This window comes from Eubalaena glacialis, chromosome 8, assembly GCF_028564815.1.
Source record: "Eubalaena glacialis isolate mEubGla1 chromosome 8, mEubGla1.1.hap2.+ XY, whole genome shotgun sequence".
NCBI classification, from domain to species: Eukaryota; Metazoa; Chordata; class Mammalia; order Artiodactyla; family Balaenidae; genus Eubalaena; species Eubalaena glacialis.
In genome coordinates this window covers 87,018,854-87,032,112 of record NC_083723.1, presented here as the reverse complement: position 1 = coordinate 87,032,112, position 13,259 = coordinate 87,018,854, and the positions used below count along the sequence as shown (strand labels likewise).

The window sequence follows — 13,259 nt, the reverse complement described above, 5'->3', positions numbered from 1 at the left end:
AGCACAGGCTCTAGGCGTGCGGGCTTCAGTAGTGTGGCACGTGGGCTCAGTAGTTGTGGCTCGTGGGCTCTAGGGCACAGGCTCAGTAGTTGCTGCACACGGGCTTAGTTGCTCTGTGGCATGTGGGATCTTCCCAGACCAGGGCTCGAACCCGTGTCCCCTGCATTGACAGGTGGATTCTTAACCACTGTGCCACCAGGGAAGCCATAGACCTGTGTACTTGTTCTTTTTTAAGAGGTAATATCCAGCTTCTGATACACAGTGGTTGCTCAAAAAGTGATTACACAAAAAATGGTATACACTTGCCAATTATGACATAAAACATTTTTATGTCATTGATAAAATCAGAAGAAAACTTGAAGCAATGCAGTAGTTGATTTAATACTCATTGAGTTTCTGATGCTCTTTACAAGTCTGGAAAATTTTTCTTGGTAAATATAAAGTCTTTCCACATATGCACATTTAAGGTACATTTAAGATGAGTTTCCTGAGAACATAAATGCTTAAGAGGAATAAGCAGGAGTTCATGAGGGAGATCTTAATTTGCATATTTCCTGCCTTAAATGCCTGAAATATCTTGAGTATAATGTTGCTTAAATAAGGCCTTTAGTGTTTAATGTGATATGACTTAAACATTCTCTTTTTGCTAAGGTCTATAAAACCTTTGGCTGTTACTTCTCATTTTTAGCTACCAAATTTCCTAAGGAAGAAAAATATGTTGAGGCTTCCATTTGTCTGCTCAAATCTTTTCTATTATCTGGCAATAAACTTGATTCTTCTTAAAACCTGGGACAATCCACTTGGAAAGGGAGAGACTAGGCGATCCATCCTAAACATGATGCTTTACATAGTGTAGGCCTTCTGCCTGTCAACCTGCTTCTCTCACTGTCTTTTCATCCTCCCAACAGTCTTATTGAAGTAGATAAGATATAATGAGAGACGTCAGAGCTGGAACGCTGGTAAAGCTACATTTTCCTTGCACCGTTAGTAGTAGTGGTAAAACCTTGCCATAACACCGTAAGTGATGTCGAAAATATTTAACAAGGAAAACACAAATTTGCATTATTTCAAGGTTAATCAAATAACCAGGATACACCTATGCAGTTTACCTTCCTGGGCCTTCTAGGGCTCAAACTATGGAATGCAAACCCACCCTGATCCCAGCTATAATTCAGCACCTGGTAGGGATGATTCCACAGATGGTGAGGGCTTCTTGAAGAGCAAAGGGTCCAGGATTCTCCCAGGTAGTTGAGACCATTTCTTCAGGTTGATCCAGAGAGACTGAGCTGGGAGAATGCTGGGGACATGGAGACCCCACTTCTCAAGACAGGGTGGCTGGCCATTTCCTCACTGGTCCTACCCCTTTCTCAACATCTTTTCTTCCCCCACCAGGGAGATAAATTTTTTTTACCCAACCCTGATTGAGAACGGGGGCTGCATGAAGTATGGAACCTATTTCCAGAGTGTCATATCCAAACCATGAAGTTTTACTGTATTTGTAGAGCCAGACATAGAAGTCAGATCTCCTAATTCCTAGAGCAGAGCCCTTTCCCCACTTTGCTGGCACACTTCAGAACTACCATCCCCGCCATTATTATTCCAGGCTGCAGAGGGTATCAGACACACCTCCCTATGTCAGCAGAGTTCTTGCCTAACAACTTCTTCTGAAAGAGAGAGCAGACCCACCCAGAATCAGAAGCCCAGTTCCAAACCCAGTTTCCCAAATCTGGGCTTGTCATTGTGCGGATGACTGAGAAAAATGTGAGAGGGTGGTGTGGGAGAGTGTTGTATCTTTCTTTTAAGTTTTAACATGTTTTTACAGGTTGCTAACTTACTTAACACAGCTCATAAATTCTGCCTGCATCTCACAAACCACTTGCTTGCTCACTATCTCGACTTACCACATCTTATGATTTTCATCTATTCTATTTGTTTTTCTTGCCTTCTCCAGCGGAATTGAATATCCTCAAATCCTACAGCAAGTACACATTATAAGCAGAAAGGCCTAGGGAAAAAAATAAGATAAACAAACAGAGAAAACATTTGATTTATAGTGCCAGGAGGAACAAAAACTGAAAGAGAGTTTCTGCTCAAAACTCCACCACGGTAATGTGGTGGGTGCTTCTTGCTAAGGGGGAACAAAGTGCCAGTCACTGGAATTGCATGGTGCTCTGAGACTTACTGGGAGCCTCCTTTCCATGAGTTTGTTTCTGCTCCTTTGACGGGGATAAATCATAACAAATACAGATGCAACCCAAGAAGCTGTCCTTCCCAACCACCTCCCATCCACTTCCAGCACCTACTGTGCTGGAAATCACACTTGGGATAAGAATAAGGCTGGGGACCTTGGGATTGACATGTGCAAGGGGGAGGTGATTGAGGAAAGTGGAGTGAAGGAAGCTCACAGAGCCATGGAATAGAGTGCAAGGCACCATGGGATAACCAGTGCATGTGGAATATATTTATTATATGACTTACTTTGAGAAGTCAGCATAATAGAAGGGTTAATATCTTGGACCCCTGAATCATAAGAACTATAAGCAAATTGTCCAATTCAGGCCATGTCATTTTCTAGGGCTGCCACAGCAAAGTACCACAAACTGGGTGACTTAAAACCAAGGAAATTTATTCTCATAGTTTTGGAAGTTGGAAGTTAGAGATCAAGATGTCAGCAGGATGGTTGCTCCTGAGGGATCTGGGAGAGAATCTGTTCCATGCCTCTTTTCTAGCTTCTCTTCTTCCTCTTCTTATAAGAACCCCTAATCATATTGGACTAGGAACACTTCCTACTCCAACCTCATCTTCACTTAACTAATTACATCTGCAATGACCCAATTACAAATAAAGTCACATTCTGAGAGTTGATGGTTAGGCCTTTAACCCAACTTTTGGGGGAACACATTCAACTAGTAGCAGTCCAAAATTGAGAAATACAAATTTTACTTTATTTCTTTTGAATACTCATTCTCTATATGATAGTAGGAACTATCACACACTCTGAAGTAGGAAGAATGAGTAGATTCCATTATATATTATATACATATAAATAATACAAAGTGTTAAGAGTGGTTATCTCATAATAGTTATCTCTTAAGGAGAGGTGATGGGGGACTTTCATTTCCACATTGTATGTTACTGTAATGTTTGAATTTTTATAAGACGCATGTACTACTTTGTAATCAGAAAAAACAATAAAGATATATTTTTGAATGGTTAAGGAGAGAGAAATGTGGCTTTTCCTTCCCTCACAACCTCCATATTCAGATTCTCTCTAGGAGACAAGGTAAGGATGATCATGGGTGAGAAAGTGAGTAGGGGGCAGGACCACAGGCCATTTGAAAAGTCATATTCAGTGCTACAATTGCTTTGATGTGATTTGTCTTAGGCATTATCTTTCATTTCTTTTTCATTTTAAAATAAGATTGAAGGTGGACTCAAGGCTTTCATGTTCATCCAAAGGGGGCATGGGTTTTCAAGGTTGAGAAACACAGAGCACATGAAGGAGATGACATTATTTCCTGAAATAAACTGCTTCCTGCAGCCAGGCACTGAGGTTTCCTGTCAGCCAAGGCAAAAAGGGATCATTGGCTTTCCGAGATTTTATCCAAACTGGGATTCCCAGGTAAAATACAGGACACCCACTTAAATTTGAATTTAGATACACAACAAATAATTTTTTAAGTATAAGTATGTTCCAAATATTGCCCAGGACATACTAATACTAAAAATTATTCCCTGTTTAATTTCAATTCAACTTTTTGCATATTCCTTTTTTTAAATTGTGGTGAAACACACATAACATGAAATTTGCCATCTTAACATTTTTAAACGTACAGTTCAGTAGTGTTAAGTATATTCATACTGTTATACAACCAACGTCCAGAACTTTTCATCTTGCAAAACTGAAACTCTATACCCATTAAATAGCAACTCCCCATTTCCTCTCCCCCCAATCCCTGTCAACTACCATTCTACTTAATGTCTCTGTGAATTTGACTACTCTTGGTAGCTCATACAAATAGAATCATGCAGTATTTGTCTTTTTGTGACTGGCTTCTTTCACTTAGCATAATTTCCTCAAGGTTCATCCATGTTGTAGCATGTGTCAGAATTTCCATCTTTTTTAAGACTGAATAGTATTCTGCTGAATGTATATACCACATTTTGTTTATAGAAACTCAAATTTCACTGAGCATCTGTATTTTTATTTGCTAAATCTGGCAACCCTATTCTGAACACATCAATCTAGATAAGCTTTTTCTAGGAATTAGACCAGAGGGGAGGAGGAACAATCAGGAGACACAGCTGGCAACATTTTTCTTCTGTGATTTTGCACAAGTCATAGAATGTGGTTCAAAGGAATTCTAATTTTGTCAACACTCTATGTCAGGAGTTCTTGAGCAGGAGTCTATGCAAGAGTTGCAGGAGTTCTGTGAACCCCTTGAAATCATAGGCCATGTTGAGTATATGTGCATCTTTGTGAAGAAAGGAACCACAATTAGATTTTTCAAAGGTGTCTGAGGACCCCCCACCCACCCAAGGAGGTCAGGAGGCACCATCCTAATGACTGGAAGGCATAGCTTTGAACTCAGGGAAGGCATATTTGCTGGAGGCTTGGGTATTATTATTTTCCAGACAATCAATTTTCTGATTATCTAGCCTTAGAAATGGAGAAAATCTCAGAAATTAAAGAGTGGAAAGTTTACTTGTCTACTGAAACACTTCTCTCAAATGAGGGATGAATATGAGCTGCCATGCGTTCTACATTTTTTCCCAGGAGCTGAATGGAAGCCAGTTCATGAATGATGCTGATCTTTGTGAATTTTCTGATGATGGTTAACCTTAAGAGGTATATGCTTTAAATGCAAAGGCACTTAAAGAAAGAGATTAAGAAAGAGAGTGAGAGAGAGGCAGACAGACCACAATGCCTGAGCAATAATCTTACTCCTTATAGAAAACAAGTGATCATTTTGATAATTACTACTTTATTTTTCCTTTAGAAATCCTTCTTCAATTTACCAACAGCTCTTACCAATGAGCTCGACTGGCCCCAACTCTCTGGCGCTACTGGATTTCTGGACTCCACTAGCGGGTATGTATGTTTGCACACCCTCAAACATTTCAATATGTCTATGTAAGGAAACAACAGGAGATGAGATTTGTCCCCAAGATGTTGAAATGAGAATTATTAGAAATTGCTTCTGGAACATGAGTGGCATACAACAAACCCACCACTGACATAGAGTCTACCCCGTGTGGTAGGGCATTATGCAAATTAGACTTTACCCCTGCTGGCAAGGAGGGGGTATTCCTGCTCAGGGGCTCTCGAGTTAACCTCCGATGAAAAATACTCAAGCACATCACTGAATTTTTCTGACTCAAGCGACAAAGAAGTTTACTTGCTTATTTATTCTCATATATTAACATTTTAAAAGGCAGCAGGCAGTTCTATTTTTAGTTTTTTAAGGAACCTCCGTACCGTTCTCCATAGTGGCTGTATCAATTTACATTCCCACCAACAGTGCATGAGGGTTCCCTTTTCTCCACACCCTCTCCAGCATTTATTGTTTGTAGATTTTTTGATGATGGCCATTCTGGTGTGAGATGATATCGCATTGTAGTTTTGATTTGCATTTCTCTAGTGATTAATGATGTTGAGCATTCTTTCATGTGTTTGTTGGCAATCTGTATATCTTCTTTGGAGAAATGTCTATTTAGGTCTTCTGCCCATTTTTGGATTGGGTTGTTTGTTTTTTTGATATTGAGCTGCATGAGCTGTTAAAAAAAAAAAAAAAAAGGCAACAGGCAAGTCTCAAGGTCCTAGAATCATCCTGGCTTTAATGCTCTGGAGTTGAAAGTAGAGAAGATGCATGGCGAGTCTGAGTGACACACAAGCCCAGTGTGCTGTGTGTGATTGGGTGTTGTCTCGGGGCCTGGGGACAGCCATTTAGAGTTTGAGCACCCCATTTTTTAATTTAATAGAGGACATCGCATATCATGAATAATTTATTCTTATCTTTACTCACTCATTTTTAAAATACTTATTAAATACTTACTACCTAATAAGGCACAGATGCTGTAGCTATTTCAAAGATAAATAAGGCTCATCCTGTCTCTGCAGTCAACTATAATCAAGGAGGGCAGATGAGAGAAGTGTGCAAACAATGTGAATACGAGTTAGATGTGCCAAAAGACAACTGTCAACACAGAGCTACAGGGGTCAATAATGGAAGAAGAATTCATGGAAATGGTCAACAGCAACCTCCTTTTGGGGTGTTTGGCCAGGGGCTCAAACCTGAAAGGATTTAGGAGATGGGGGCAATGAAAAAAGTAGAGAAAAAGCTAGAAAAGATAACCAAACTTCAGGAAATGGCGCTCATATTTATGTAGAAATCATAATTTCCCTTATATTCGTGAATATAAGGGAAAGTAAGAGAAATGTGTTTTCAAGTGTAGGTGTAGATTTTCAAGTTTAATCATGTAAAAAAAATTAGGTCAGTCCTTGTCATTAGTGTAACAATACTTACAGTATGATTAATAGAGATAGTAGGAAGTAACCTTCATAGGCATTCCCTACATACCAAACACTGTACTGTGTGTTATTTAGAGGTTTTCTCATTTCATCTCTTTGTGAGGTGGGTGGTATTATTTTCTGCATTTCAAAGTTGAGGAATCTAAGGGCTAAGTAGATAGGCTAAGAAACTTGACCAAGGCCACAGGTGAATAAGAAGTGGTAGGATCCGCCGTCATGGAACCTTGTGAATAATGGAACCAGAGAATAATTTGGTGAGCCAAGGCACTCCTAGCTCACAACTTCCAACTTTTATGTGCTGTTTTTATTCTACCTGTGGGAACGTGACCCCCTTTAGCCATTGTCCCTTTGTTTGAGAGTGTAGCTCTAGGATGAGGAATGACCAAGAACCAAAGATGCCCTCTCCACATGAAGAGGTGGCATGCATTGTTTCAGATGTTGATCATGTGCCCATTGTCCCTTCCTAGGGCCCCCATACTCCCAGTGGTCTGGGACCTCTGACACCCTTCCACAGGCCCTCTTTCCCCAGCTGCAGTTGCTGTGGTCTTTGTCACCTGGAACACGTCCAGAGATAGCCTGGCTAAGGCAGCATTCAGGACAACAGTCTTGTTTATCTCCCCACTGTCAACATCAAAATTGAGAAAATATTATTTAAATACCCTCCACGCAATCCAGCTATCTATGTATAAAAGTACTTGGAGGGGCTTCCCTGGTGGCGCAGTGGTTGGGAATCTGCCTGCCGATGCAGGGGACACGGGTTCGAGCCCGGGTCTGGGAGGATCCCACATGCCGCGGAGCAACTAGGCCCATGAGCCACAACTGCTGAGCCTGCGTGTCTGGAGCTTGTGCTCCGCAACAAGAGAGGCCGCGACACTGAGGGGCCCACGCACCGCGATGAAGAGTGGCCCCCGCACGCCGCAAGTCGAAAAAGCCCTCGCACAGAAATGAAGACCCAATGCAGCCAAAAATAAAATAATTAATTAATTAATTAATTAAAAGAAAAAAAATTAAAAAAAAAAAAGTACTTGGAAATTTCTCTAAATCCAGGCTTTTACGACAAACAAAAAGAATTAGTTATGAATGAGAAATGGACACAGTTTACCATACTTTTAATGGAAGCTTAAATTTACATATGAACCCCATCTTTTGACCTAAAGCCTCATGAAGTTGCCGTTGAAGAAATACTAGTCTGATGTTTAAAATTAATTGTTAAATAGTTTAAACCTTCACTGGAGACACTCAAAGAATGAAAGGGGACTCCATTCCCATGCGCAGCTAAAATGATGAAAACTTGTTTCCTCATCTTTTTCCACTTACAGCTCATACCCACCAATAGTTGCCCCACATGTCCTAAATCTAATTTTCCTAAAATCTCTACCCAAACTTAGCGCCTGCTCCCAAGCAGACTCTGTTCAGTTGTTTTCAGTTTTTGTTGGGCAGTGGCAGCGGGAGCCAGTGTCCCTCTTTCTTTTCTGCCTCTATTCTGTCCTCAGACCAGGGGATTCCTCCTTTATCAATGTGAAATCCTGCTAGCTCTCCAATCCTATTGCAGTTTCCACCCATCATCCTATCACAGCCCAGAAGGCAGACAGATCTTCCTTAGGAGAAAGGCAGCGGGGGGAAAAGGGAGAGGAAAAGTTGTAAGTCATCAGACACAAATGGTTTATAATTCTTATGAGGGCTATGCAGAGAGATTCTGACCACACGGCATGAAGGAAGGAACCGTCTAGGTGCAGCTTATGTGAAAATCATCTCTATCGTGAGCTAGTCTATGCTGACATAGCACCTTCTTGTATTAGGCTCTGTACTGCTATTTACAAAACAATCTGCTATGCAACTTGCTCAGTGTTGACTCTAAGCATTATCCTTACCAGCTGTATTTCTAAGGAGATGCACACCTCAGCTGGTTGGCCACCTGCCCTGCAGGGGTTTTTCTCTCTATGCTTTTGTGGGCCCAATTTATCTAGTTATCTCTCTCTTAGTGCTCTTTTGCCACCTGTTTCTGTGTACTGTGCCTGTGTTCTCTGCCATTTAGCGGGAATGGAGAAGAATATATTTAACTCCTTTGGATAGAAAAGGAAATTCTCTGTCTGGAATCAGAGTTGCAATGGATCCCCCATTAAGCAAAAACACAGACAGTCCCTGTGTGTCCCCATCCAGTATGTCCCTTGTAGCAGTAGCTCCTATTAAACTGTCTCATATACTCTCATGTAAATTATACCTGCAGATAACCTGTGCTAGGCCAGTCTCCTTAAAAGAACAAAGAGTTATCAAGTGTGTAACAATTACTAAAGAGAGATTGGCATAGGATGGGGGCCCTCTTCTGGTGGAATCAGGAGAATAAATAGAACATTGACCTAGAGGCAGTGTTTGCGAGAGATGTGGCAGCTGCCATAGGCATTTTGAGCAAATGTCCCTTTGAGTCCAAATGCTTATCAACATGGGATAGAATTTATGGATTTCTCTATTCAACTGGATCTCTAGAAAGTGCCTCCTATTATCTGTGATCAGCCTCGTGCTTTGGGTATTAACAGTGTTCTTTGGAAATGTACCTTTGAAAGCAAAAGTTTGGAAGAGAAGATGGTTGCTTTCCTCTCCTTCTTCCATTATGCCCTCCACCGCCTCAAAATTTAGTATCTCCTATATGAGATGAATATAACTCTAATTGAAATTACATGCATGTATTAAAAGACAAACATAACCGCTTAGTTTTACAAATCTTTCCATCCTTCAGTTGAGTCAACATTAATGAAATCTGTTCTCTTGACGCTCAGGCTTCAGAAAATTCAACAAGTTATATCCCTTAAAACCATGTGCTTTCTGAAAGAAATTGAGTAGTTCAAAGGCAAAAACAAAAAACGAAAAGCCCTCTGTGAGGTTGGCAGCTTGGGGGCTGGGACCCTGACAATAGGGAGAACGCTAACAATAAGTGAGAAGAAAAAAGTATTTTTTAAAGATTAAAAATAGTTATTTGTGTTCAGATCACTTTCAAAAGCAATTAATGTAACAGGAAAATCCTATTTAGGTTAAAGAAGCCAAGGCCCAGTAACCCATGTAGAAAGAATGTAGAAGGATAAAAAACAATACCAGAACTTCAGGAAGGAAGAACTTCTTGTTTAAAAGCAATACATAAATAGATAAGGGAGATTAAGAGGTACAGACTCCTAGCTGCAAAATAAATGAGTCTCAGGAATGAAGTGTACAGTGTGGGAAATATAGTCAATAACTATGTAACATCTTTGTATGGCAATAGATGGTAACTAGACTTATCATGGTGATCATTTTGAAATGCATAAAAATATCGAATCACTATGTTGTGTATCAGGAACTAACAGAGTGTTATAGGTCAATTATACTTCAAAAACAAACAAACAAACTCATAGAAAAAGATCAGATTTGTGGTTACCAGAGGGTAGGGGGAAGGGGAATTGGATGAAGACAATCAAAAGGTACAAAGGTACAAACTTACAGTTATAAGATAAATGAGTACTAGGGATGTAATGTACGAAATGATAAATATAATTAACACTACTACACATTATATATGACAGTTGTTAAGAGAATAAACCCTAAGAATTCTCATCACAAGGAAAATAATTTTTTTATGCTGTATCTATAAGAGATGATGGCTGTTCATTGAACTTATTATGATAATCATTTCCTGATGGATGTAAGTCAAATCAATATGCGGTACACCTTAAACTTGTATGGTGATGTGTGTCAGTTATATCTCAATGAAACTGGAAGAGCAAAATGCAACATCTAAAATTCCAGAGCACTGTGAGTCCGTGTGGTAGAGTAAGAAGAAGTCTGTGTTTACAGGTGAAAGGGTTCTGGTTCTGTGTGGCTGTTAGGAGGAACATTTAGCATCCCTGGACTTCATTTATATGATGAAGTGGAGTTGCACCTGCCGATCTCTGAAGTTCTCTCCGATATTCAAGTTTGGTTGTTGTAGGGCAACATGATGTTCAAGTCCACATCCTACTTTATGCTGCTGCTTGATTTAGAAGCATTAGGGAAAACTGCTGGAGAGAGATGCTCCTGCTTCTCTCCACCAAATATGCTTTCTCCAACACTTAACTAGCCGTGCCTTGAGAAAAGATATGACTAAGTTTATGGGTCAGAGCCTGAAATGTTCTAGGAACCATGTTTCTCTAGGGCCAGGGATACTGTGCAATAGAAGTCAAGCTCATACATAGTAAGCCCTGCATTAGGTGTTTGACCAGCTTATTAGTTAAAGTGGTTCTCCATTATAATCCTTTATGCATACTATTTCTTCCAAGCGACCCCCAGAGAGGGAAACAGGTGACTCCAAATCCTTAACAGAAATAACCACCTGAACCCAGCGTCTCTAACCTGAGAATTTATGATTATCCAAATCCCCTTCTGAAAGTGAGGCCAGGAGTCGGTCCAGTCAGTGGAGTTCTGCCTGCCGGGGCTAAATGATAGAGAAGTTCTTCAAAGCTGGGAGGAAGAGCAGGGCAACAGACACAACTTAAAAAAGATAAAGTAAGCCTGCAGTTAGCCTTAAAAAGTCATGAAAGCCAAAAGAACCAAAAACAATGACCAAAGTTACCATATCAAGCTAGAGAGTTAAGAGTGAGACCAGTGGGACCAACATAAGTGGGTGCAAACTACATGGAATTTTCTAGAGTAACTGTTGCTCCCTCTGCTTCTGACTTAAATTTGCTATTTGGGGCCAGAAACAGAGCAAACGCTTAGAAAGAAATAGACAAAGCCATTGTTATAAGTGGCACAGTAATGCTATTCAAGGACATTTAAACACACATCTTTGATGAGAGGTGTCCTAGAATCTGAGTGTTAGAGGTTATCTATTCTCTCCAACCCAATAGACATTATATGAGAGAACAGTTTTGAAAAGCAGTGTATAACTCCAAACCAAGTCACTTGGGGCATTAAAAACATAAAATTGGAGAGAAGGGATTTGCAGCTAACATTTGCTAACCTAATTTCCTGTTAAAAAAAAAAAAAAAAAGACATGTAAGTACAAAGCACTAATAGGCTTAATAACCTTATTAAAACCATCATTCAAAAATTACATGTGGGGCTTCCCTGGTGGCGCAGTGGTTGAGAGTCTGCCTGCCAATGCAGGGGACACGGGTTCGAGCCCTGGTCTGGGAGGATCTCACATGCCGAGGAGCAACTGGGCCCGTGAGCCACAATTACTGAGCCTGCGCGTCTGGAGCCTGTGCTCCGCAACAAGAGAGGCCCGCGCACCGCGATGAAGAGTGGCCCCCTCTTGCCACAACTAGAGAAAGCCCTCGCACAGAAACGAAGACCCAACACAGCCATAAAATAAATAAAAATAAATACATTAAAAAAAAAAGAAATATATTTCATTAAAAAAAAAATTACATGTGATATAATTGCAAATGATTAGACATCTTATAATTATACTTTGCAAAACAAATAATTAGCCAAAGAGTTGGTCATTTTGAGGCTGGGTGAGGCTGATTGGAGTGAGAGATAGTCTACATCAGTGATTCTCCAAGTGTGGTCCATGGACCCCTGGGGGTGGGTCTCTAAGACTTTTTCAGGGGGTCCACAGGATAAAACTATTTCACAACAATGCTAAAACAGTAGTTGCCTTTTGCACTGTGTAGCCGTTTGAACTGATGGTGAAAAAGCAATGGTGGGTAAAAAACTGCTGACATCTGAGCATGAATCAAAGCAGTAGCACCAAACTATATTAGTAGTCACTGTGGTCTTCACCTCCACACCTCCTGGATTAAAAAAGAGGGGATATCTTCCCTTGAAAATGTCACCTATAGGGTAGGAAAAAAATTATTAATTTTATTAAAGTAAGTACATAATTTTTAATAATTTCATCTGATGAAACGGGAAGTATGCATAGGGCACTTCTGCTGCATAACAAAATATGATGGTTATCCTAAGGAAAAGCACTTGTGTGAGAGAGTTGAGAACTGAATTAGTCAGTTTTTCATGGAACACCTTTCTTACTGAAGAAGACTGGAAAACAAATTATAGTTATTTAGACTTGGATATATGGCAGGTATTATATCTAAAATGAATGCAATGAGCTTGTCACTTCAAGGAAAACAACTGACAGTATTGATTACCAATCATAAAATTTGAGCTTTCAGAGAAAATTTAGAATTTTTGAAAAGTTGTATCTTCTACTATAAACTTGACAGCTTCCTAATACTCCAAGTCCTTTCTAATGAGATACGTGGTGCTTGCAACAAGTATGATTTTTCAATATTGTATCATAAGATGCATCAACATTTGGAATATCTGCATAACTCAGTAAACCAATATTTTCTAAATGACCAGTTTGTGATATATGAAATCATGCCTGGGTGAAAGATCCATTCAAAGTACAAGCTAGATCAATGCACTTGAATGCAACATCATGCGAAGAGTCCATTTCAGATTCCATATTGCAACTAATCAGCCTTTAAGAAACAACTGCTTGCTGAGTTTTGGTGTAGAATCAAAGAAGGCTGTCGGTTGTTATCTAAAAAGGATATTAAAATGTTATTCACTTCCCGCCTAAATGTATACTTAAGACAAGATTTTCTTCATATAATTCCATTAAAAGAACATATCACAACAGACAATTCAGAAGCAGATGTGAGAACCTAGCTGTCTTCTATTGGCATTAAGTCAGACATTGAAGAGATTTGCAAAATGGTAAAATGATGCTTTTCTTCTCACTAATTGGGGGAGGAGTTGGAAAATATTT

The 13,259-nt window shown here is 39.9% G+C and overlaps 1 protein-coding gene across 4 annotated transcripts in view; it reads left to right on the top strand.

Moving 5' to 3' along the window:
• The window catches only part of AOAH (acyloxyacyl hydrolase), a 177,653-nt gene that overhangs the window by 100,773 nt on the left and 63,621 nt on the right, over positions 1-13,259 (top strand). For all 4 annotated transcript variants that reach the window (XM_061197922.1, XM_061197920.1, XM_061197921.1 and 1 more), the window contains one exon: positions 5,001-5,092. In XM_061197922.1, coding sequence (XP_061053905.1) covers positions 5,001-5,092 — 92 coding nt within the window. The remainder of the gene's footprint in view (positions 1-5,000; positions 5,093-13,259) is intronic.